Source organism: Phyllobates terribilis, unplaced genomic scaffold (genome assembly GCF_046119375.1).
Source record: "Phyllobates terribilis strain yellow unplaced genomic scaffold, ASM4611937v1 Scaffold_1__5_contigs__length_1240528914, whole genome shotgun sequence".
Taxonomy (NCBI): domain Eukaryota; kingdom Metazoa; phylum Chordata; class Amphibia; order Anura; family Dendrobatidae; genus Phyllobates; species Phyllobates terribilis.
The window spans coordinates 117,204,636-117,231,888 of NW_027362761.1; the positions used below are offsets into that span (position 1 = coordinate 117,204,636).

The window sequence follows — 27,253 nt, forward strand, 5'->3', positions numbered from 1 at the left end:
GAGGTTACCCAGAGACATACAGTATATGTGTACAGCATATGTATAGAGGTTACCCAGAGACATACAGTATATGTGTACAGGATATGTATAGAGCTTACCCAGAGACATACAGTATATGTGTACAGGATATGTATAGAGGTTACCCAGAGACATACAGTATATGTGTACAGGATATGTATAGAGGTTACCCAGAGACATACAGTATATGTGTACAGGATATGTATAGAGCTTACCCAGAGACATACAGTATATGTGTACAGGATATGTACAGAGCTTACCCAGAGACATACTGTATATGTGTACAGGATATGTACAGAGGTTACCCAGAGACTTACACTATATGTGTACAGGGTATATATAGAGCTTACCCAGAGACATACAGCATATGTGTACAGGATATGTATAGAGGTTACCCAGAGACATACAGTATATGTGTACAGGATATGTATAGACGTTACCCAGAGACATACAGTATATGTGTACAGGATATGTATAGAGGTTACCCAGAGACATACAGTATATGTGTACAGGATATGTACAGTGCTTACCCAGAGACATACAGTATGTGTACAGGATATGTATAGAGGTTACCCAGAGACATACAGTATATGTGTACAGGATATGTATAGAGCTTACCCAGAGACATACAGTATATGTGTACAGGATATGTATAGAGCTTACCCAGAGACATACAGTATATGTGTACAGGATATGTATAGAGGTTACCCAGAGACATACAGTATATGTGTACAGGATATGTATAGAGCTTACCCAGAGACATACAGTATATGTGTACAGGATATGTATAGAGCTTACCCAGAGACATACAGTATATGTGTACAGGATATGTATAGAGCTTACCCAGAGACATACAGTATATGTGTACAGGATATGTATAGAGGTTACCAAGAGACATACAGTATATGTGTACAGGATATGTATAGAGCTTACCCAGAGACATACAGTATATGTGTACAGGATATGTATAGAGCTTACCCAGAGACATACAGTATGTGTACAGGATATGTATAGAGGTTACCCAGAGACATACAGTATATGTGTACAGGATATGTATAGAGCTTACCCAGAGACATACAGTATATGTGTACAGGATATGTATAGAGCTTACCCAGAGACATACAGTATATGTGTACAGGATATGTATAGAGCTTACCCAGAGACATACAGTATATGTGTACAGGATATGTATAGAGGTTACCCAGAGACATACAGTATTTGTGTACAGGATATGTATAGAGCTTACCCAGAGACATACAGTATATGTGTACAGGGTATGTATAGAGGTTACCCAGAGACATCCAGTATATGTGTACAGGATATGTATAGAGCTTACCCAGAGACGTACAGTATATGTGTACAGGGTATGTATAGAGGTTACCCAGAGACATACAGTATATGTGTACAGTATATGTATAGAACTTACCCAGAGACATACAGTATATGTGTACATTATATGTATAGAGGTTACCCAGAGACATACAGTATATGTGTACAGGGTATGTATAGAGCTTACCCAGAGACATACACTATATGTGTACAGGGTATGTATAGAACTTACCCAGAGACATACAGTATATGTGTACAGGGTATGTATAGAGCTTGCCCAGAGACATACAGTATACAGTATGTGTACAGGGTATGTATAGAGCTTACCCAGAGACATACAATATATGTGTACAGGATATGTACAGAGGTTACCCAGAGACATACAGTATATGTGTACAGGATATGTATAGAGCTTACCCAGAGACATACAGTATATGTGTACAGGATATGTATAGAGGTTACCAAGAGTCATACAGTATATGTGTACAGGATATGTATAGAGGTTACCCAGAGACATACAGTATATGTGTACAGGATATGTATAGAGCTTACCCAGAGACATACTGTATATGTGTACAGGATATGTATAGAGGTTACCCAGAGACATACAGTATATGTGTACAGGATATGTATAGAGGTTACCAAGAGACATACAGTATATGTGTACAGGATATGTACAGTGCTTACTCAGAGACATACAGTAGATGTGTACAGGATATGTATAGAGGTTACCCAGAGACATCCAGTATATGTCTACAGGATATGTATAGAGCTTACCCAGAGACATACACTATATGTGTACAGGATATGTATAGAGCTTACCCAGAGACATACAGTATATGTGTACAGGATATGTATAGAGGTTACCCAGAGACATACAGTATATGTGTACAGGATATGTATAGAGCTTACCCAGAGACATCCAGTATATGTCTACAGGATATGTATAGAGCTTACCCAGAGACATACACTATATGTGTACAGGATATGTATAGAGCTTACCCAGAGACATACAGTATATGTGTACAGGATATGTATAGAGGTTACCCAGAGACATACAGTATATGTGTACAGGATATGTATAGAGCTTACCCAGAGACATACACTATATGTGTACAGGGTATGTATAGAGCTTACCCAGAGACATACAGTATATGTGTACAGGGTATGTATAGAGCTTGCCCAGAGACATACAGTATACAGTATGTGTACAGGGTATGTATAGAGCTTACCCAAAGACATACAATATATGTGTACAGGATATGTACAGAGGTTACCCAGAGACATACAGTATATGTGTACAGGATATGTATAGAGCTTACCCAGAGACATACAGTAGATGTGTACAGGATATGTATAGAGCTTACCTAGAGACATACAGTATATGTGAACAGGATATGTACAGAGGTTACCCAGAGACGTACAGTAGATGTGTACAGGATATGTACAGAGGTTACCCAGAGACATACAGTATATGTGTACAGGATATGTATAGAGGTTACCCAGAGACATACAGTATATGTGTACAGGATGTGTATAGAGGTTACCCAGAGACATACAGTATATGTGTACATGATATGTATAGAGGTTACCCAGAGACATACAGTATATGTGTACAGGATATGTATAGAGCTTACCCAGAGACATACAGTATATGTGTACAGGGTATGTATAGAGCTTACCCAGAGACTTACAGTATGTGTACAGGATATGTATAGAGCTTACCCAGAGACATACAGTATATGTGTACAGGATATGTATAGAGCTTACCCAGAGACATACAGTATATGTGTACAGGATATGTACAGAGGTTACCCAGAGACGTACAGTAGATGTGTACAGGATATGTACAGAGGTTACCCAGAGACATACAGTATATGTGTACAGGATATGTATAGAGGTTACCCAGAGACATACAGTATATGTGTACAGGATGTGTATAGAGGTTACCCAGAGACATACAGTATATGTGTACAGGATATGTATAGAGGTTACCCAGAGACATACAGTATATGTGTACAGAATATGTATAGAGCTTACCCAGAGACTTACAGTATATGTGTACAGGGTATGTATAGAGCTTACCCAGAGACATACAGTATATGTGTACAGGATATGTATAGAGGTTACCCAGAGACATACAGTATATGTGTACAGGATATGTATAGAGCTTACCCAGAGACATACAGTATATGTGTACAGGATATGTATAGAGGTTACCCAGAGACATACAGTATATGTGTACAGGGTATGTATAGAGCTTACCCAGAGACATACAGTATATGTGTACAGGATATGTATAGAGGTTACCCAGAGACACACAGTATATGTGTACATGGTATTTATAGAGCTTACCCAGAGACATACAGTATATGTGTACAGGATATGTACAGAGGTTACCCAAAGACATACAGTATGTGTGTACAGGATATGTTTAGAGGTTACCCAGAGACATACAGTATATGTGTACAGGATATGTATAGAGCTTACCCAGAGACATACAGTATATGTGTACAGGGTATGTATAGAGCTTACCCAGAGACTTACAGTATGTGTACAGGATATGTATAGAGCTTACCCAGAGACATACAGTATATGTGTACAGGATATGTATAGTGCTTACCCAGAGACATACAGTATATGTGTACAGGATATGTACAGAGGTTACCCAGAGACGTACAGTAGATGTGTACAGGATATGTACAGAGGTTACCCAGAGACATACAGTATATGTGTACAGGATATGTATAGAGTTTACCCAGAGACATACAGTATATGTGTACAGGATGTGTATAGAGGTTACCCAGAGACATACAGTATATGTGTACAGGATATGTATAGAGGTTACCCAGAGACATACAGTATATGTGTACAGAATATGTATAGAGCTTACCCAGAGACGTACAGTATATGTGTACAGGGTATGTATAGAGCTTACCCAGAGACATACAGTATATGTGTACAGGATATGTATAGAGGTTACCCAGAGACATACAGTATATGTGTACAGGATATGTATAGAGCTTACCCAGAGACATACAGTATATGTGTACAGGATATGTATAGAGGTTACCCAGAGACATACAGTATATGTGTACAGGGTATGTATAGAGCTTACCCAGAGACATACAGTATATGTGTACAGGATATCTATAGAGGTTACCCAGAGACACACAGTATATGTGTACATGGTATGTATAGAGCTTACCCAGAGACATACAGTATATGTGTACAGGATATGTACAGAGGTTACCCAAAGACATACAGTATGTGTGTACAGGATATGTTTAGAGGTTACCTAGAGACATACAGTATATGTGTACAGGATATGTATAGAGCTTACCCAGAGACATACAGTATATGTGTACAGGATATGTATAGAGGTTACCCAGAGACATACAGTATATGTGTACAGGGTATGTATAGAGTTTACCCAGAGACACACAGTATATGTGTACATGGTATGTATAGAGCTTACCCAGAGATATACAGTATATGTGTACAGGATATGTATAGAGGTTACCCAGAGACAAACAGTATATGTGTACAGGATATGTACAGAGGTTACCCAGAGACATACTGTATATGTGTACAGGATATGTATAGAACTTACCCAGAGACATACAGTATGTGTACAGGATATGTATAGAGGTTACCCAGAGACATACAGTATATGTGTACAGGATGTGTATAGAGGTTACCCAGAGACATACAGTATATGTGTACAGGATATGTATAGAGGTTACCCAGAGACATACAGTATATGTGTACAGGATATGTATAGAGCTTACCCAGAGACATACAGTATATGTGTACAGGGTATGTATAGAGCTTACCCAGAGACTTACAGTATGTGTACAGGATATGTATAGAGCTTACCCAGAGACATACAGTATATGTGTACAGGATATGTATAGAGCTTACCCAGAGACATACAGTATATGTGTACAGGATATGTATAGAGCTTACCCAGAGACATACAGTATATGTGTACAGGATATGTATAGAGGTTACCCAGAGACACACAGTATATGTGTACATGGTATGTATAGAGCTTACCCAGAGACATACAGTATATGTGTACAGGATATGTATAGAGCTTGCCCAGAGACATACAGTATATGTGTACAGGATATGTATAGAGGTTACCCAGAGACATACAGTATATGTGTACAGGGTATGTATAGAGCTTACCCAGAGACATACAGTATATGTGTACAGGATATGTATAGAGGTTACCCAGAGACACACAGTATATGTGTACATGGTATGTATAGAGCTTACCCAGAGACATACAGTATATGTGTACAGGATATGTATAGAGCTTGCCCAGAGACATACAGTATATGTGTACAGGATATGTATAGAGGTTACCCAGAGACATACAGTATATGTGTACAGGGTATGTATAGAGTTTACCCAGAGACACACAGTATATGTGTACATGGTATGTATAGAGCTTACCCAGAGATATACAGTATATGTGTACAGGATATGTATAGAGGTTACCCAGAGACAAACAGTATATGTGTACAGGATATGTACAGAGGTTACCCAGAGACATACTGTATATGTGTACAGGATATGTATAGAACTTACCCAGAGACATACAGTATGTGTACAGGATATGTATAGAGCTTACCCAGAGACATACAGTATATGTGTACAGGATATGTATAGAGCTTACCCAGAGACATACAGTATATGTGTACAGGGTATGTATAGAGCTTACCCAGAGACATACAGTATATGTGTACAGGATATGTACAGAGGTTACCCAGAGACATACAGTATATGTGTACAGGATGTGTATAGAGCTTACCCAGAGACATACAGTATATGTGTACAGGATATGTACAGAGGTTACCCAGAGACATACAGTATATGTGTACAGGATATGTATAGAGGTTACCCAGAGACATACAGTATATGTGTACACGATATGTATAGAGCTTACCCAGAGACATACAGTATATGTGTACAGGACGTGTATAGAGCTTACCCAGAGACATACAGTATATGTGTACAGGATATGTACAGAGGTTACCCAGAGACATACAGTATATGTGTACAGGATATGTATAGAGGTTACCCAGAGACATACAGTATATGTGTACACGATATGTATAGAGTTTACCCAGAGACATACAGTATATGTGTACAGGGTATGTATAGAGGTTACCCAGAGACATACAGTATATGTGTACAGGATATGTATAGAAGTTACCCAGAGACATACAGTATATGTGTACAGGATATGTATAGAAGTTACCCAGAGACATACAGTATATGTGTACAGGATATGTACAGAGGTTACCCAGAGACATACAGTATATGTGTACAGGATATGTATAGAGCTTACCCAGAGACATACAGTATATGTGTACAGGATATGTATAGAGCTTACCCAGAGACATACAGTATATGTGTACAGCATATGTATAGAGCTTACCCAGAGACATACAGTATATGTGTACAGGATGTGTATAGAGCTTACCCAGAGACATACAGTATATGTGTACAGGATATGTACAGAGGTTACCCAGAGACATACAGTATATGTGTACAGGATATGTATAGAGGTTACCCAGAGACATACAGTATATGTGTACAGGATATGTACAGAGGTTACCCAGAGACATACAGTAGATGTGTACAGGATATGTATACAGGTTACCCAGAGACATACAGTATTTGTGTACAGGATATGTATAGAGGTTACCCAGAGACATACAGTATATGTGTACAGGATATGTATAGAGGTTACCCAGAGACATACAGTATATGTGTACAGGATATGTACAGAGGTTACCCAGAGACATACAGTATATGTGTACAGGATATGTATAGAGGTTACCCAGAGACATACAGTATATGTGTACAGGATATGTACAGAGGTTACCCAGAGACATACAGTAGATGTGTACAGGATATGTATACAGGTTACCCAGAGACATACAGTATTTGTGTACAGGATATGTATAGAGGTTACCCAGAGACATACAGTATATGTGTACACGATATGTATAGAGCTTACCCAGAGACATACAGTATATGTGTACAGGGTATGTATAGAGTTTACCCAGAGACATACAGTATATGTGTACAGGGTATGTATAGAGGTTACCCAGAGACATACAGTATATGTGTACAGGATATGTATAGAAGTTACCCAGAGACATACAGTATATGTGTACAGGATATGTACAGAGGTTACCCAGAGACATACAGTATATGTGTACAGGATATGTATAGAACTTACCCAGAGACATACAGTATGTGTACAGGATATGTATAGAGCTTACCCAGAGACATACAGTATATGTGTACAGGATATGTATAGAGCTTACCCAGAGACATACAGTATATGTGTACAGGGTATGTATAGAGCTTACCCAGAGACATACAGTATATCTGTACAGGATATGTACAGAGGTTACCCAGAGACATACAGTATATGTGTACAGGATGTGTATAGAGCTTACCCAGAGACATACAGTATATGTGTACACGATATGTATAGAGCTTACCCAGAGACATACAGTATATGTGTACAGGGTATGTATAGAGTTTACCCAGAGACATACAGTATATGTGTACAGGGTATGTATAGAGGTTACCCAGAGACATACAGTATATGTGTACAGGATATGTATAGAAGTTACCCAGAGACATACAGTATATGTGTACAGGATATGTACAGAGGTTACCCAGAGACATACAGTATATGTGTACAGGATATGTATAGAGCTTACCCAGAGACATATAGTAGATGTGTACAGGATATGTATAGAGCTTACCCAGAGACATACAGTATATGTGTACAGGATATGTATAGAGCTTACCCAGAGACATACAGTATATGTGTACAGCATATGTATAGAGCTTACCCAGAGACATACAGTATATGTGTACAGGATGTGTATAGAGCTTACCCAGAGACATACAGTATATGTGTACAGGATATGTACAGAGGTTACCCAGAGACATACAGTATATGTGTACAGGATATGTATAGAGGTTACCCAGAGACATACAGTATATGTGTACAGGATATGTACAGAGGTTACCCAGAGACATACAGTATATGTGTACAGGATATGTACAGAGGTTACCCAGAGACATACAGTATATGTGTACAGGATATGTATAGAGGTTACCCAGAGACATACAGTACATGTGTACACGATATGTATAGAGCTTACCCAGAGACATACAGTATATGTGTACAGGGTATGTATAGAGTTTACCCAGAGACATACAGTATATGTGTACAGGGTATGTATAGAGGTTACCCAGAGACATACAGTATATGTGTACAGGATATGTATAGAAGTTACCCAGAGACATACAGTATATGTGTACAGGATATGTACAGAGGTTACCCAGAGACATACAGTATATGTGTACAGGATATGTACAGAAGTTACCCAGAGACATACAGTATATGTGTACAGGATATGTATAGAGCTTACCCAGAGACATATAGTAGATGTGTACAGGATATGTATAGAGCTTACCCAGAGACATACAGTATATGTGTACAGGATATGTATAGAGCTTACCCAGAGACATACAGTATATGTGTACAGGATATGTATAGAGCTTACCCAGAGACATACAGTATATGTGTACAGCATATGTATAGAGCTTACCCAGAGACATACAGTAGATGTGTACAGGATTTGTATAGAGGTTACCCAGAGACATACAATATATGTGTACAGGATATGTATAGAGCTTACCCAGAGACATACAGTATATGTGTACAGGATATGTATAGAGGTTACCCAGAGACTTACAGTATATGTGTACAGGATATGTATAGAGGTTACCCAGAGACATACAGTATATGTGTACAGGATATGTATAGAGGTTACCCAGAGACATACAGTATATGTGTACAGCATATGTATAGAGGTTACCCAGAGACATACAGTATATGTGTACAGGATATGTATAGAGCTTACCCAGAGACATACAGTATATGTGTACAGGATATGTATAGAGGTTACCCAGAGACATACAGTATATGTGTACAGGATATGTATAGAGGTTACCCAGAGACATACAGTATATGTGTACAGGATATGTATAGAGCTTACCCAGAGACATACAGTATATGTGTACAGGATATGTACAGAGCTTACCCAGAGACATACTGTATATGTGTACAGGATATGTACAGAGGTTACCCAGAGACTTACACTATATGTGTACAGGGTATATATAGAGCTTACCCAGAGACATACAGCATATGTGTACAGGATATGTATAGAGGTTACCCAGAGACATACAGTATATGTGTACAGGATATGTATAGACGTTACCCAGAGACATACAGTATATGTGTACAGGATATGTATAGAGGTTACCCAGAGACATACAGTATATGTGTACAGGATATGTACAGTGCTTACCCAGAGACATACAGTATGTGTACAGGATATGTATAGAGGTTACCCAGAGACATACAGTATATGTGTACAGGATATGTATAGAGCTTACCCAGAGACATACAGTATATGTGTACAGGATATGTATAGAGCTTACCCAGAGACATACAGTATATGTGTACAGGATATGTATAGAGGTTACCCAGAGACATACAGTATATGTGTACAGGATATGTATAGAGCTTACCCAGAGACATACAGTATATGTGTACAGGATATGTATAGAGCTTACCCAGAGACATACAGTATATGTGTACAGGATATGTATAGAGCTTACCCAGAGACATACAGTATATGTGTACAGGATATGTATAGAGGTTACCAAGAGACATACAGTATATGTGTACAGGATATGTATAGAGCTTACCCAGAGACATACAGTATATGTGTACAGGATATGTATAGAGCTTACCCAGAGACATACAGTATGTGTACAGGATATGTATAGAGGTTACCCAGAGACATACAGTATATGTGTACAGGATATGTATAGAGCTTACCCAGAGACATACAGTATATGTGTACAGGATATGTATAGAGCTTACCCAGAGACATACAGTATATGTGTACAGGATATGTATAGAGCTTACCCAGAGACATACAGTATATGTGTACAGGATATGTATAGAGGTTACCCAGAGACATACAGTATTTGTGTACAGGATATGTATAGAGCTTACCCAGAGACATACAGTATATGTGTACAGGGTATGTATAGAGGTTACCCAGAGACATCCAGTATATGTGTACAGGATATGTATAGAGCTTACCCAGAGACATACAGTATATGTGTACAGGATATGTATAGAGGTTACCCAGAGACATACAGTATTTGTGTACAGGATATGTATAGAGCTTACCCAGAGACATACAGTATATGTGTACAGGGTATGTATAGAGGTTACCCAGAGACATCCAGTATATGTGTACAGGATATGTATAGAGCTTACCCAGAGACGTACAGTATATGTGTACAGGGTATGTATAGAGGTTACCCAGAGACATACAGTATATGTGTACATTATATGTATAGAGGTTACCCAGAGACATACAGTATATGTGTACAGGATATGTATAGAGGTTACCCAGAGACATACAGTATATGTGTACAGGATATGTATAGAGCTTACCCAGAGACATACAGTATATGTGTACAGGATATGTATAGAGGTTACCCAGAGACATACAGTATATGTGTACAGGATATGTATAGAGGTTACCCAGAGACATACAGTATATGTGTACATGATATGTAAAGAGGTTACCCAGAGACATACAGTATATGTGTACAGGGTATGTATAGAGGTTACCCAGAGACATACTGTATATGTGTACAGGATATGTATAGAGCTTACCCAGAGACATACAGTATATGTGTACAGGATATGTACAGAGGTTACCCAGAGACATACAGTATATGTGTACAGGATATGTATAGAGCTTACCCAGAGACATACAATATATGTGTACAGGATATGTATAGAGCTTACCCAGAGACATACAGTATATGTGTACAGGGTATGTATAGAGGTTACCAAGAGACATACAGTATATGTGTACAGGATATGTATAGAGGTTACCCAGAGACATCCAGTATATGTGTACAGGATATGTATAGAGCTTACCCAGAGACATACAGTATATGTGTACAGGATATGTATAGAGGTTATCCAGAGACATACAGTATATGTGTACAGGATATGTATAGAGCTTACCCAGAGACATACAGTATATGTGTACAGGATATGTATAGAGGTTACCCAGAGACATACAATATATGTGTAAAATAAACTTATGGCTCTTGAAATGAGTCAATCAATAATGCAAAAAAAAATTCCTGGTCCTTATAGTCCAAAATGCATTAGAATTCCCATCTTTAGATCTACTACCTACTGTGCTTTTGCTATGCACTCAATATTGTGACTAGACAGTGTTCGTTTAACACTCCCTAACACGTACAGTTTTGCTATGTAACCAGGTTTCAGTTCCCAGTAAAGTCTAAAAATGGACACCTATAGCTAATTATATAGAGGCTTTATGTCTCTGCCCCAAGAGACTATTTTACGTGTTGCCACTTTGTTCCGTTTTAATGTGAGCAGTTTTAGAGGCCAGCTCTGAAACTTTTTTGTTACCAGGATGTTGTCCTAGAAACGTGTTATTATAATAGTGGTATTGCTATTACATGTTATCCCACGCACGTTAGATCACTTGGTGGGTATTGACAATTCTCATTAATCGCTATTGTTTGTAGTTATCCTCATGATTTTTTTCCAGTTTAAAGAACAAACTTAATTCAGAGTTTATTGTTGATTAAAATTAACCACTTACACGTAATTAACATAATTATTATTTCAGACTTTTTGTAATGTACACTCATGTCACTTTTCATTAGCTAGTTCTATTGCTGTCACGACCAAACTTGCATTCGAAATTGTCAGCATGTAAAACTATGTATTTTGAAAAATTGTGTTAAATCGGCCTTTACTATTGATATAGATGTCGCTTCTTTTATTTTTGTTTAGCCTTCATCGTCATATCCAAGATCACCATGGACATAACAAACCATTCAGATGCAAACATTGTCCTTTTAAATCTTCCTACAAAGGCCGATTGAAAACGCACATTTTGAAAGCACATGGCGGTGAGTAATTGAACTGCCCTGTTTTTGTCTTTTATTTCATTTCTTGAGTAATAAGAGATAAGATGGCTGTGAACATGTATGAGAACTTGCATTATAAGACACATGCATATCCTAACTTACACATGAGATGTATTAATGAATAGCCTCAGCACTGAAGAAGATGAATGCAGTAGTTTTGAGCTAGGCAAAGGTCTTTTTCAAGAACATCTTCAATGTGAGAGAACTAGACTTGTAGGTACATGTGAGTGGCGGTACTAGGAGCAGCATTGCACCGCCACTCACATTTCCTTTCAAGTCTAGCCGCCACACGCTACAGATGTCCTTGAAAAAGACCTTTCCATAGGTCGCAACATTGGATGTTATCTGTTTGTCCTTTTCGCTGGATCTAATAAAATATTACATTTAAAGGGGTTTTCCCACGAACAAAAGTACATTTTGATCAACAGATCTTGGAATAATAATAACTTCCACAATTGAATGTGTTTAAATAAAATGTCCCTGTGCTGAGATAATCTTATAAATGTGCCCCTGCTGTGTACTGTGTAATGGCTGTGTCTGACCGTACAGGGACCTGGTCTGATCATACCACATCTCCTGGACAGGGGAGGAAGCAAAAGAGTATACAGACATTACAGCAGGGGGTCACAGCAAATTCTTTCTTTTGAGGTAAAATATTGTTTAAAAACAGGCAGGGAAATATTTTACCTCACAGAAAGAATCAGCTGTGATCCCTTACTGTAATGTCTGTATACTCTTTTGCCTCCTCCCCTGCCCAGGAGATGTGGTATGATCAGACCATGTTCCTGTACGGTCAGACACAGCCATTACACAGTACACAGCAGGGGCACATTTATAAGATTATTTCAGCACAGGAACATTATTTTTAAATACATCCAATTGTGGAACTTATTATTATTCCAAGATCTATTGATTCAAATGTACTTTTGTTAGTGGGAAAACCCCTTTAAATATAAACTACTGCATTAATTTTCTTCAGTGCTGAAGTAACTTCTATAATAGATACAACTGGACCGTGGTCCCTTCAACAAGCATGAACAATGTTACGTGCCTTGCTCCCGCTTTCTCCAGATACCACCAATAAACAAGTACTATGGGCTGGATATTCATGTTTATTTACATATGGAGAGGCATGTATGAATATAAGCTACTAGGATTTAAAAGTTTTAAAAGACAGACATCGCCAAAAAGGAGCACAAACAGAGCATAAGTTTCATACTTTGGACTTATTCAATTCAAAGACTCCATCAGGGGCACATCCATTCAGGAGTTCAAGCGGAAGTCCCAAACTAAGACACTATAAAACGCGGTCTGAACAGGCCCTTATGTGCACATGGTTTATTTTATCACTATGGTTCCTTTTGTGTCCAAAAGTGTCCAAAATCTTAGAGGGGATTCATGGGTTTGTTTAAATTCAGCTTGTTATCAAGGTATAATAAAAAAGTAATCTTATTAACTACTTTCCATGTCTATTTTATGTAAAATTCCTCACATATTAAGTGCAGTTGACTATGCTTATTAAAAGTTAAAGATGTCATATCCTAATTTATTCCTGACACGTACAAAATTGATACACTTTTCATATACTTTTGCACACTTAAGTCTACGGCATGACAATGTTTAGATTAAGAGAATTTACGGGCGTATAAGTCAACAAATGTGAATTCAGTCTTATGGATACATTATGCGAATGTATACAGTCTAGGCAAAATGTACCTTTTTATTATTCAGTGATTTATGCTTTAGTTACCTGAAAACAGAAAACCCTTTACAACAATAGGAAAAGGCTTTTTTTTCTGGAGAAATATATGTTATGAATTAATAAACCTTTCTTTTTTTTATCAAGGGTTGGATTTGATCGCAAAATATAAAAAAAAATGTATAAGCCTTTAGTTTTATATTGCTCCTTTAGATTGTGTACAAAATTTTACTGCTTAGATTAAAAAAACTTGGATAAAAACAATATTAACTGAAAGATCATTATGGATGAGAAAAGCAATACAACATGACAGAATGGCCAAAAATAAGCAAAAAGATACATAAGTCATCAGAATTAAATACCAAAAAGTAACAATATAGCAGGCGCCTGTATATTAATAGAATGCTAACCAAAATGCATGTGAAACATATGCAGTTGAAAAAAAGACGAAAGACACCTACAAAAGATCGGTTGCACTTCCTAAATTTACAATAGAAATTTTATATCAAAACACAAAATCCTAGACAAGACAAACAAAAACCTTTAAAAATGTGCATATTGTGCCAGAACCTTTTTCCTAGGCCAAAAACTGGCACTAGAAGGCATGATAACCAATAGAGCCATGTAAAATACAGTATACTGGATATCTGAAATAGTTATGATAGACAATAACCCTAAAGTGATATCAAATAGTTTACAGTAAAGAAGAAAGCTTTAATGCACATGTACAGACAATATATAATGCAGGAGCAAAAGAATATAAAAGAGATAAGTACTAACACTGCAATAAAGTGCCAGAGTCACAAAGGGAAATTAGCTCACAAGAAAAGCATCACATGGGAGTAAGAACCCAAGTCATCAGAATTAGAGAATCACAAAAAATGTAGCAATACCTAATAGAGATGCGGCTTTCTAGATAGAGCTTGGGAACCCCATTTATATAAGTCCCACTTAATACTCTTGCTTATTAATTTTAGGTGAGCATGGCTACAAATGCTCGTTTTGCCCAGTAACAACAATTACAATCAGCCAGTTAAAGGATCATTCTATACAAGTTCACGGAAAAGCACTTACGTTGCCAAAAGTGCGCAGTCTGCTTCCTAATGGCCCACGTGCTAAGCAAAGCTCAAGGATTGGAAAGGAATCTAGACTACTTGGTAAGGACTCTCATAAAGTGATGTCACACTACTTTGCATATAATTCTGTGTTGTGGGTATGCATTTTTATATTGTTATAAACAAAAGAAGAGCCGGGAATGCCGGGAGGTAAGGAGATTCACAAGAAGATTCCCATCCAGTGGTCACAGATTACTGCCAATGTCTTGAAAATCGATTCTCCCATCTCTAATATTTACCTATAAGCCATTAACCTCTTTGTGGCCTGGGGCGTATTAGTTCGCCCCAGGCCATTACCCCCGGTTCAGTGCGGGCTCCGGCGCTGAGCCGGAAACGCGGCATTAGTCCCACCCATTGGTGACCCCGTCACATGATCGTGGGTCACCGATGGGTGGGCATGACAACCCAGGGTCTGCAGCAGACCCATGTGGTTGTCATTTCTCGATTGCTATGCAAGTGAGCATTTCTGCTGCATACAAGCGATCTGCTCATCGCTTGTATGCAGTAGAAGCAATCTGACAACTGCTGCTTCTAGTCTCCTGTGGAGACTATTGAAGCAATTTGAAAGTAAAAAAAATGTTTTTAAAAATATAAAAAAATATAAAAGTTTAAATCACCCCCCATTTAACCCCATTCAAAATAAAACAATGAAAAAAAAAACCCACATACACATATTTGGTATTGCCGCGTTCAGAATCGCCCGATCTATCAATATAAAAAAAAGAATTAATCCGATCGATAAACGGCGTAACGAGAAAAAAATTCTAAACGCCAGAATTATGTTTTTTTGGTCGTCGCAACATTGAAATAAAATGCAATAATAGGTGATCAAAACATCGGATCTACCCCAAAATGGTATTAATAAAAACGTCAGCTCGACACACAAAAAATAAGCCTTCACTCATCCCCAGATCCCGAAAAATGGAGACGCTACGGGTTTCAGAAAATGGCGCCTTTTTTTTTTTTTAGCAAACTTCAGATTTTTTCTTACCACTTAAATAAAAAAGAACCTATAAATGTTTGGTGTCTACGAACTCGTAATGACCTGGAGAATAATAATGGCAGGTCAGTTTTAGCATTAAGTGAACGTGGTAAAAAAAAACAACCAAAAAACAACTGTGGAATTGCATTTTTTTTGCAATTTCACCGCATTTGGAATTTTTTTCCCGTTTTCTAGTACATGATATGGAAAAACCAGTGATGTCGTTCAAAAGTACAACTCGTCCTGCAAAAAATAAGGCCTCACACGGCCATATTGACCGAAAAATAAAAAGGCTATGGCTCTGGAAAGAAGGGGAGCAAAAAATGAAAACGCAAAGGCGGAAAATCCCAAGGTCGTTAAGGGGTTAAACATAAAAAGTAATACCGTTGTATGTGTAGGCCAGCATGGTGGCTCAGTGTTTAGCACTGCAGCTTTGCAGCGCTGGGGTCCTGTGCTCAAATCCCACCGAGGACAACATCTGCAAGGAGTTTGTATGTTCTCCCCGTGGGTTTCCTCTGGGTTCTCTGCTTTCCTCCCACACTCCAAGGACATACTGATAGGGAATGTAGATTGTGAGCCCCAATGGGGACAGTGATCATGTCTGTAAAGTTCTGTGGAATTAATGGCGCTATATAAGTGAGTAAAATAAATAAATGTATTGAATTATTCATTCTGTTCTGATCACTCATTACATCTGTAGTACCGAGCAGAGCTCCATTTACATTTCGGCGTTGACAAGGAATGCTGGGAGATGTCAGTGAATTGTTAATGCAGCTCTGGACTATAATGCCGCATGTAACTCATTCAAGCTAGGTAAATATGAATGTAGATTAGGCGTATATAAACTACAAAGGGTATATATTGTATGTTTTTCTGAGTATACTTATGTCGGACTCCAAGAGCAGGTCTTTGTGGACAGCAAGTGCCAGTCATACTTAGGTCTTAATGTAGTGGGAAGGCAAGATAGTGCTTTATAAAGAAGACATTTGCATGTAGTGCTGAGGGCACATAGAAGAATTAACTCATCTTAGTGTTAGATGCACTTTACTCACGGGTAATTCTAGATCTTTCTCTCATAACAATAAATATAGATAGAAAGCTTTGTAATGTGCTGGTGAAAGCTATTTCATTATCTCTATAAGCTGTCTAAGCAAACACCATTTTTATGAAGGTCAGATCTAAATGATTACAATAGAGAATTGCACAGAACTGCAATAAAGGAAGTTCAGGCAAGGAAATAGTGTGCCAATACATGTTTGCTGGCATGTAAGAACCTGATTGTTCAGAACTTGGTTTAGCCATTTTCCAGAGAACAGGCAATAAAATATATTTTTTACATACAGACTTGTAGACTAACCAGCACCTTTGGTATACTTTGGTATATCAGTTAATTTATTTCATACCCAAAATTGCATTGCAAAATTGACCTTTTAAGGATTGTCTCAATAAGATGGCCAGTATGTATAATAACTGATGAAAATAAAAAATCTGTAAATATGGTCTGGGTTAGGAGTCACATTTTATAGCATGGTTGATACAGATAGGGCATTAAAGGAGTTTCTAATTTTTTTAAACAAACAATGGGAAGCCATCCTGATTAAAAAAGAAGAAGGTCTATTTATCACTGAAATCTACCCCAACTTCAAGGCTTGTTACTTGTGTAAGCAATGACCTCATTACCACCGGTGATCTGACTGCTAGAACCATTGACATCAAGTCAACTGGCGATACTTACCATTAATCTCTGGTGAAGTGGAAATGATGACCACCAAACACAAAACACTGCAAAACCTGAATGACTTCAGCGGTCAGGTCACAAAGTAGTCATGAAGTTATCGCTTCTGGACCGGTGGAAATCGTTGGAGTGGCAGAGCTGGTCTAGGCAAATATTTGTTGTAAGTTTGACTTCTTTATTTCTTTTATCCTGATGGCCTCAGAAAACCCTTTTTAATCATTATCGTACAACTTCTGCTTGTAGTGCAAAATAATTGGTATACCTATATTACTTGTGTTTAAGTATAGAATGAAGATCACTATAGGTTGAAATAAAGGCTATTTCTTACATTACTGTTCTTAGGCATGAGCCTCATGTGTGCAATGGAGAATCTGCCCCCTGTGAAAGGTATTACAAATGGTAATATATTACTTGTGAGCAGTCAAATCAATGTTCTGATAATAACAAGTCATGTATTTTTCTTCCTCGGTGGCTATATACTAGAAAATTAGCAGTGTTTCTTATATCCAGGTCTACTCGTATAAAGCGATTATCGTACACATCAGAACAGTTACTAGTTTTAATAGCTATAATTGCCATATGTAACAAAATAATAGCCATTTCTTATTGGCTATCATTTTACGTTATTGTCCTGAAGATTCATGAGTTGCATAGAAGCTCTGGGTAATATTCGACTTATATAAAACGACTTTTGATTGCGTTGCCATATTTTTTGTGGTTTGGTAGCTGTTAATGCTTTTGCGCTGGTAGCTTTGTAAGTTAATCTTTGACCTTCTTCATATTGTCATTCCCAGAATCATCATATTTTGAGCCACCAGATGTTCAGCAGCAGCTCAATCATTACCAGTCAGCTGCTCAATCCAGAAATAACAGCAACAATAGTCCTACTCCTCTTCCTGTGACCAATGCAGTCCCTGAGCTAAAAGAAGAAGCTGTCCTTAACTGTGAATTTTGTGACTTTTCTTCTGGTTACATTCAGAGCATTCGTCGTCATTATCGAGACAAACATGGGGGAAAGAAGCTATTTAAGTGCAAAGAATGCTCTTTTTATACATGCTACAAGTAAGAAAAAAACACTGCTTTGTGGTATTTGTTCTACTATTAATTACTCAATGGACGTTCTAGATCTGTGCAGCCTTATGATTTAGATCCAATGCCCAAAGTTGATAAATCGTCTTCCTAACCTCCCGTAAGAAAAAGACACAATATACAGTATATGTTTCCTTAATTCTCATACATTGCAACTTCTTAGAGACGACTACCCCAAATAGTATTAAAAATTGCCTTCTAAAGGGTTGGTCCTCTCAAAGACAATGGCCAGATTTAACTTAAAGAAAATCGGTCATCTTTCCTGACATGACTTTATTGGTGAATACATATATATTCCTTTTAACAGTTCTAGAACATCTTTCTTTATAGCTCTGTGTGGTGCAGTTCTTCTGATATTCCTACTAGAAATATGTAAAGAAATTGACAACTGAATATTACTAGTTGGGGCCGGTGAGCGGTTCCTGCACACTGTCAGATTGTCCAATCAGTGTTGATACTGATTGACCACAAACACCACTTTGACAGCAGGACAAGAAGGCTACGTGCACACATCTAGTTTTTGGATGCAGAAATTTCTGCATCTCTTAGCAGGAAACAACATGTTTTTGCTGCATTTTCAATGGGTTTTTGCATGCGTTTTTCACCTACGTTTTTATAGCGTTTTTGCACAGCAATGAATGCAATACAGACAGATAATAGATACAGAAAGATAATACATAGATATAGATAATAGATATGATATAGACAGACAGACATACAGTATAGACAGAGAGAAATATAATAGATAGATAGACATATAATTGCACAACCCCCCAAGATATTATAAAATCGCACCCTGTGGAGCTTATTGGACAGATTTTTATGATTAAAAAAATGAAAAAAAAAACAACGTGGGGTCGCCCCCACTTTTTAATAAACAGCAACGGTAAAGGAGACAGCTGCTGGCTTATTTGATCAGGCTGGGAAGGTCCCTGGTTATTGGGCCCTTCCCAGCCTAAAAAAAAACAGTCCACAGCCGCCCCAGTATTGGCGGATCACATTATTTCTGGTGCTTAACTTTCGCTCTTTCCGATTTCCCTGGTGTGGTGGCAATTGGGTTAAAGGTATTTGGGGTTGATGTCAGCTGTGAATTGTCCAAAATAATCATAGACCTTTCCAGCCTGATAATATCAGTCCCCAGCTGTTTGCTTTGCCTTTGCTGGTTATCAAAAATTATCTCATTCATTTATTTATTTAAAAAAAAGCCGTCCAATAAGCTCCACAGGGTGAAATTTTATAATATGTCGAGGGGGTTGTGCAATTTTATGTCTATATGTCTTTTGCTCTATCTATATGTCTGTATGTCTATATGTCTGTCTACCTACTGTATATCTATTATCTATCTCTATCTATTACTTATCTCTATAGATCCGACAGAAAAAAAGAGACTATGTTCTCCAATGATTAATGTAAAAATCCTTTATTTGTACATCAATTCAAAGGGATATACATATTAAAACCATTTAAAAAGAGAAAATAGTGGAATGTGTAGGATGCAAAAAATATATAAAAACAAGAGAGAGTAAACAGGGTGTCTGCAAATAATGCTCCAAGGTGTGACAGTATGGGAGTCTCACAAAGGCAGAACTAAACCAGTGCACAATAAGTAACCATAATATGTTAAATACAAAACAATGCAGGAGAATAGTTACAATATGAATGTACACCAGGGGGAATTTGACTCTAAGGCTATGTGCCCACGTAGCAGATTTGATGCATAGCGTTTTTGCCTCTCTCTGGCAGAAAAAAACGCATGCAGCAGTCGTGTGACCATCAGGTGCTAAAAGACGTCACTGCAGGTCCTGCAAGTACACCGCAGGACAGAGGACACCGCCGGCAGCAGACCGGAGAGGTGAGTATACAGGTATTTTTTTTTTTTAACTTTTATTTCTTTTTTTCACCGTGTGGTAGCCGGGATAAAGAGGAGTTGTAGTCTTCTCTTCATCCCGGGTACCACACGCACTGCGATTACGCTGCAAATTCGCGGCCATTGAATGTAATTGAAACGCAGCAAATCCACATATACCTGCGGGTTTGCTGCGTTTCAATGTTCCTCAATGGCCGCGAATTTGCAGCGTAATCGCGGTAGAAATGGTCATGCTGCGTTTTGCAATGCAATGCGAATTCGGCGCTCTAATTAGCGCATCATGTGCACAGCACATCCGAATTCACATTGCTTTGCATGAAAGACGGTTTTACAAGCGTTTTCGCGGCCGCTAAAACGCTACGTGGGCATATAGCCTAATATTGTCACCGAGGCCAAATAGGTTATTATCTATTTCTATAGCATACAATGCTGTCTAAAAATGCATTCAAAAACGCTAGAAAAATGCAACAAATCCACAATCAATGCTGTCTGAAAATGACATGCAAAAAACGCAAGCAAAAACACTAGAAAAATGCAGCAAATCCGCAATCATTTTTATACCTGCGTTTTTGTAATATTTTTAACTGACTGACTTCATTGAAGTCAATGTGTGTAAAATGCTGCAGAAACGCTGAAAGAATTGACATGATGCTAATTATTTTCTGCACCAAATCTGCAAGTCACAAATAAGCAACATGTGCATGATACTTCAGGATTCTCATTCACTTTATTGGCATCAGGAATCCTTTCAGGTTTTGGTGACAAATCAGAGCGTCAAAAAAAAGTGGCAAACACGCAACGTGTGCACATGGCCTAACCTTAAGTTCGCATGGTATTTTTAGTACAAATAGAAGAGGAACTGTATGATGCAGAATTTTGAAAAAATATCCTCTAGAATTATTATTTTATGGAGCATACAAGTATTTACCGGAATAGACATGTCAGGAGAGCTAAAAAGTCCACTATAAATTTGTCACCATCACAGGAAATCTGGTGCTGATAAAGAGATGGTCTCCTCAATGAGTTGTCCTTTTGGAGGGGTTCCACTGTATATGATCTATCTGTAGTAATTGTAGTGCAGATAAGTAAATAACACATGCGTATTATAGCCAGTGGTCCCCTGTGGGACCATCCTAATACATTCCTCCATTCATAATGCTTATAACTTAACAGAAAAAATGAAAGGAACAAACAAAGCAAAAAGTACAAATGTATTTGCCAATGTAAATAATACAATTAATATTGTGTGTAAATAGAATGTTTTCTAGAATCAAGTTGGCAGATAAAGGCCAGAACATTTCTTGTGTACATACATACAAAGCACACATGGGTTCTGACAGTTTATAGGACAATTTACTAAAATGCCATAAACAGTGAATTTGTGCCACATCCCAATTTACCTTTACTTATTTTTTTACGTCAGCTTTTTCATTATAAGGGACTTTTGGGCTAAAGATTAGATTTTTGCAGTGCCTCTATGGCAATGGCAGTAGCTGAATGTTGACAGTGTGAAGTTTGCGCACTGCCAGGATTCTGCTTTGTTGCTTGCACAAATGGTCATCACGGGACCACAAGTATGGGATTTGCATACTGGCACTCGTGTCGGTTTCTCCTGCTTCTCTCAATGTTCTATTGAGGGATGCAGATGAGAAGATAGTCAGCACCTGCCCGAAACTATGCAAACACATACTAGGGCTTATGAAATGACTACATGAGCGGGCAAGAGTGTGCATATAACAGACTGTCAAGATTCAGCTACTGCCAATGCCATAATGGCACTGCTGACATCTAGTTTTATATAATCCATTTTGTGAATTATAGCTGATTATAGCTACAATTTTCAGAATTTTCTGGCCAGAAAGGTTGGCCTGTCAGATGAGGATGTACTTTGCCACTTCTCTACTTCTGTACACACGTAATGAAATAGACATGCAGCCCAAGCATCAGATTTCACATTTATGCGAGCAGGAATCTTTCATCACTTCAGATAGTAGGTCAAATGTCCTCTATTTCTTCATCTCTGAACACATGCTTAATATTAAATTTACCTTGGAGTAATTGTAACACTTACATTGGATACTTCTTTTAAATGGTGTACAGAAGACTTGGTGACTATGTAACCTAGATATCTTGGTCTTACTTTCACAGATCTGCCTTTACTATGCATGTTGAAGCTGGCCATTCCACTTGTCCTGAGGAAGGGCCCAAAGACCTTCGATGTCCCCTCTGTCTATATCATACCAAATATAAACATAACATGATAGATCATATCGTCCTTCACAGAGGTAAATGATGTATTCCGGGATGCATGTTGGATCATGTAAATTCACTAATTATTCGATATTATTCGATTAATTTCTTGTATATTTTACTTGCGTAGACTAATAAATTCATTTATACATAATAAATATTCTCCTCTGGCTGGAAATATAACACTGCAGGAGATATTTTAATACAACTATTAGAACTATTTTCTCTAAGCGGCAATGAGAAACTCCAGTATAAGAAGTATAAAGACTCCAGTATACCAATGTACCATCACACTACACTACCTTTAACACACAAGTTGCCAATATTTAAGGCCGAGCTTTAAAAGTAAAAAAATCGCGTAATATATGAATGTATCAAAATTTTTAGAAATATATAATACTATTAGATAACTTGTCCCAGGACGGTGACTGTAATAGAAAATGCATCACTCCCCCTGCCTTGGTACTGCCCTTATCACGCTGTACATCCCTGCACAGTGCTTCGATATGAGCGGTGAATGCAGCAGGAGCGGCCGGCAACAGGTTGGTGAAGCAGGAGCAGCTGAGCCAAACGCACAAATTAGTGTAGCGGAAGCCACTCTCCGCTACACTGCTGAGTTCACAGCACAGGGCACAGTGGAGTGAGTTTAGATGAGATAGCTTCATCCTCCCCCATTTGATACCACGCTGTACATTTCTATCCAACACTTTGATGTATGCGCTGACTGTGAGTCTAGCAACAGCCGCTCTCCACTACACTGGTCAGTGGGTGGTGTGGACATCATAATAAATAACACTGACTTGGAACAATTATACCAATTCTACTGTGTTTGTCAAGAGCTCTATGGTCACCTGAGTATTCTATGTGGGACCTAAACACTATTGCTAAAAAAATCTTAGCATTTTTAGCAATTTCTGTACCTATCTAATACAGGCCGAATAGGGTGATTCCTTCTGGAGGCAATCCTTTCTGTTCATTCCCCTTTAAATACTCCTCACAGCAGTCTCAACCATTTTCCCTCTTGCTATTGGTGACCTATTTTTACAAATATGCTTTTGGAATTGAAAGATTAAGAATCTGCCCTACAAAGCGTCCTTGCAGATTTTCAGCCCTTATTTCAGTGGCAATTCTGTTTTAGATCCCATAAAATAATTTTTTGTTTCATTTTTAGTTTTTTAGATGATTAGGTGGCGTTCCTATGTATATAGGGTAAAGTTACTCTCATGAATATAGTCAATGAACAATACTGCTCGTAAAGGAGCAATTTTTTTAGGATCACAAACAAGTGGGTGCCAAACATGTAAAAGGAAAAGCCAGAAAATGTAAAGTAGATGATTGTTTAATGCAGTGAAGTATGTAAGTATGCTTTTAGTTAAATTTCCTCTTATGTGCTATACTTGTGGCAGCACCGCTGCCTGTGCAATGTTAATTCTCTGCAATCCTATTAGAGCTGTGGCTTCTTATTTTGCATCCATCTGAAAAGAGTACAAGGCAGATAAAACAGGCAATCCACCCCTCTTGTAAATCGATGCCACATTTGAACATAAGGCAGTCATTTAATTTGACAGTACGGAGGACATTTAGGGAAATGGTTGGACCACTCATGTAGCTGCAGCATAGTTATTAGGAATGATTTAAGCTATTATTTCAAAAATTCTATCCAAAGTTTTTTTTAACTACTTTTATCTTTGTAAATCTCTGCATCATTTATAAAAAAATAGTCCATATATCTTACTGTACAAAAACATTAGGCAGGTGTGGAAAACAATGCTTCAAAGTAAGAATGCTCTCAAAAATAGAAATGTTAATAGTTTATTTTCATCAACTAACAAAAGGCAAAGTGAATGAACAAAAGAGAAATCTAAATCAAATCAATATTTGGTGTGATCCCCCATTAGCCTTCAAAAGAGCATTAATTCTTTTAGGTACACTTACACAAAGTCAAGGATTTTGTAGGATTATGGTCAGGTGTATGAATAACCAATTATAGAAGGGACTAGTGATGATCCTCATTTGCACATGATACAGAACTGAACTGAAACAGAAACAGGTGTGTAAGAGGCTTAAAACTGTGTGAGGAACAGCCAAGCTCTGCTACAAAGGCGAGGTTGTGGTAGAATGGTTCATGTCACAGGTCATACACCATGGCAGGACTGAGCACAGGAACACGACTCAAGGTAGTTGTACTTTATTAGCAGTCTCCCCTATCAAAGATTTTAAAGCAGAAAAGGATTTCAAGATGTGCTGTTCAAGCTCTTTTTAAGAAGCACCAAGAAATGGGTAATGTTGAGAGCCACAGACACAGTGGTCGATCAAGGAAATATAGTGCAAATGAAAGACAAATCATACTCACTTCCCTTCAAAACCGGAAGATGTTCAGCAGTGTCATCAGCTCAGAACCGGTAGAAAAGCAGGGTGTCCAAGCTATACCCATCTATTGTTCGGAGAAGTCTGGCTGGAATTGATCTTGGAAGCATTGTTGCCAAAAAGTCATACCTTCATCATGGAAGGCCAAGAGGCTGAAATGTGCACGAAAACATAGAAACTGGAATCCAGAAAAATGGCTACAGGTGCTCTGGACTAAATCATAATGTAAAATATTTTGCTTCATCAGAAAGCAGTTTGTTCATGAAAGGGTCGGAGAGCAGTACATTAATGAGTGTATGCAGACAACAATGAGCATGGTGGAGGTTCCTTGCAATTTTGGAGCAGCATTTCAGCAAATGGATTTGGGAATTTGGTCAAGATTAATGGTATCCTCATTGCAGAGAAATACAAGCAGATACTTCATTGTGCAATATTATCAGGGAGAAGTCTGATAGGCTCCTATTTTATTCTGCAGCATGATAACGACCTTAAACATACAGCAATGTTAGTAAGAAGTATCTTCAGCGTAATAAAGATCAAGGACACCTGAAAGTTAGGATATGGCCCCCAGAAAGTCCTGATCTCAACATCATCGAGTCAAGATTACATAAAGAGAAAGTAGGAATTGCACAAGCCTACATCCACAGAAGATCTGTAGCTAGTTCTCCCAAGATTTTTGGAACAAATTCCCTTCCGAGATCCTTCTAAAACTGTACGCAAGTGTAACTAGATGAATTAATGCTGTTTTGAAGGGAAACAGGGGGGTCACACCAAATATTGATTTGATTTCGATTTTTCTTTTTTTTTTTCACTTTGCCTTTTGTTAATTGATAAAAATAAACTTAATATTTCTATTTTTGAAAACATTCTTACTTTGCATCATTTTTATTCACCTGTCCAATACTTTAGCACAGTACTGTACATGTCTTTAAGGGGTTGTCTCCAAAAAGACAAACACTATCCATAGACCTTGTTAGAGCTGATGAACGTCATGTAGGGAAGTTCTTACAAAGTCTGGCTCTAGCTCTGGCAGACCTAGTCTGTCCATGTTTTACATGTTTGGACATTTATTTGCTTGCCAGCATACAATACAACATTTGCCCTACAGCAGTCTCTTCAGAGGAAATGTCTGTTAGATGTAGCTTCCTCTTTTTTGTGTGTATCTAAATATACATATTTAAGTCATATTTATAACACAGCTAATTTCATTTTTTTTCTGGGAGTGGGTAAGTCTTATTTGAACTAGCCTGACCTTTTACTATGGCCTGATACATACATAAATGTTGTAAAAAGAGAAAAAAGGGAACAACAATCAATTGCAACATACAGTCATGGCCAAACGTTTTGAGAATGACACCAAAATTATATTTTCACATGATCTGCTGGCCTCTGGTTTTTATTAGTGTTTGTCTGATATTTATATCACATACAGAAATATAATTGCAATCATATTATGAGTACCAATAGGTTATATTGACAGTTAGAATGAGTTAATGCAGCAAGTCAATATTTGCAGTGTTGCCCCTTCTTCTTCAAGACCTCTGTAACTCTCCCTGGCATGCTCTCAATCAACTTTTGGACCAAATCCTGACTGATAGCAGTCCATTCTTGCATAATCAATGCTTGCATTTTGACAGAATTTGTTGGTTTTTATTTGTCCACCCGTCTCTTGATGATTGACCACAAG

At 37.9% G+C, this 27,253-nt stretch overlaps 1 protein-coding gene across 6 annotated transcripts in view; it reads left to right on the top strand.

Moving 5' to 3' along the window:
• Positions 1-27,253, top strand: part of ZNF462 (zinc finger protein 462) — a 181,276-nt gene that overhangs the window by 116,593 nt on the left and 37,430 nt on the right. For all 6 annotated transcript variants that reach the window (XM_073666833.1, XM_073666773.1, XM_073666842.1 and 3 more), the window contains 4 exons: positions 12,326-12,444; positions 15,139-15,318; positions 18,788-19,055; positions 23,098-23,234. In XM_073666833.1, the coding sequence (XP_073522934.1) occupies positions 12,326-12,444; positions 15,139-15,318; positions 18,788-19,055; positions 23,098-23,234 (704 nt within the window). The remainder of the gene's footprint in view (positions 1-12,325; positions 12,445-15,138; positions 15,319-18,787; positions 19,056-23,097; positions 23,235-27,253) is intronic.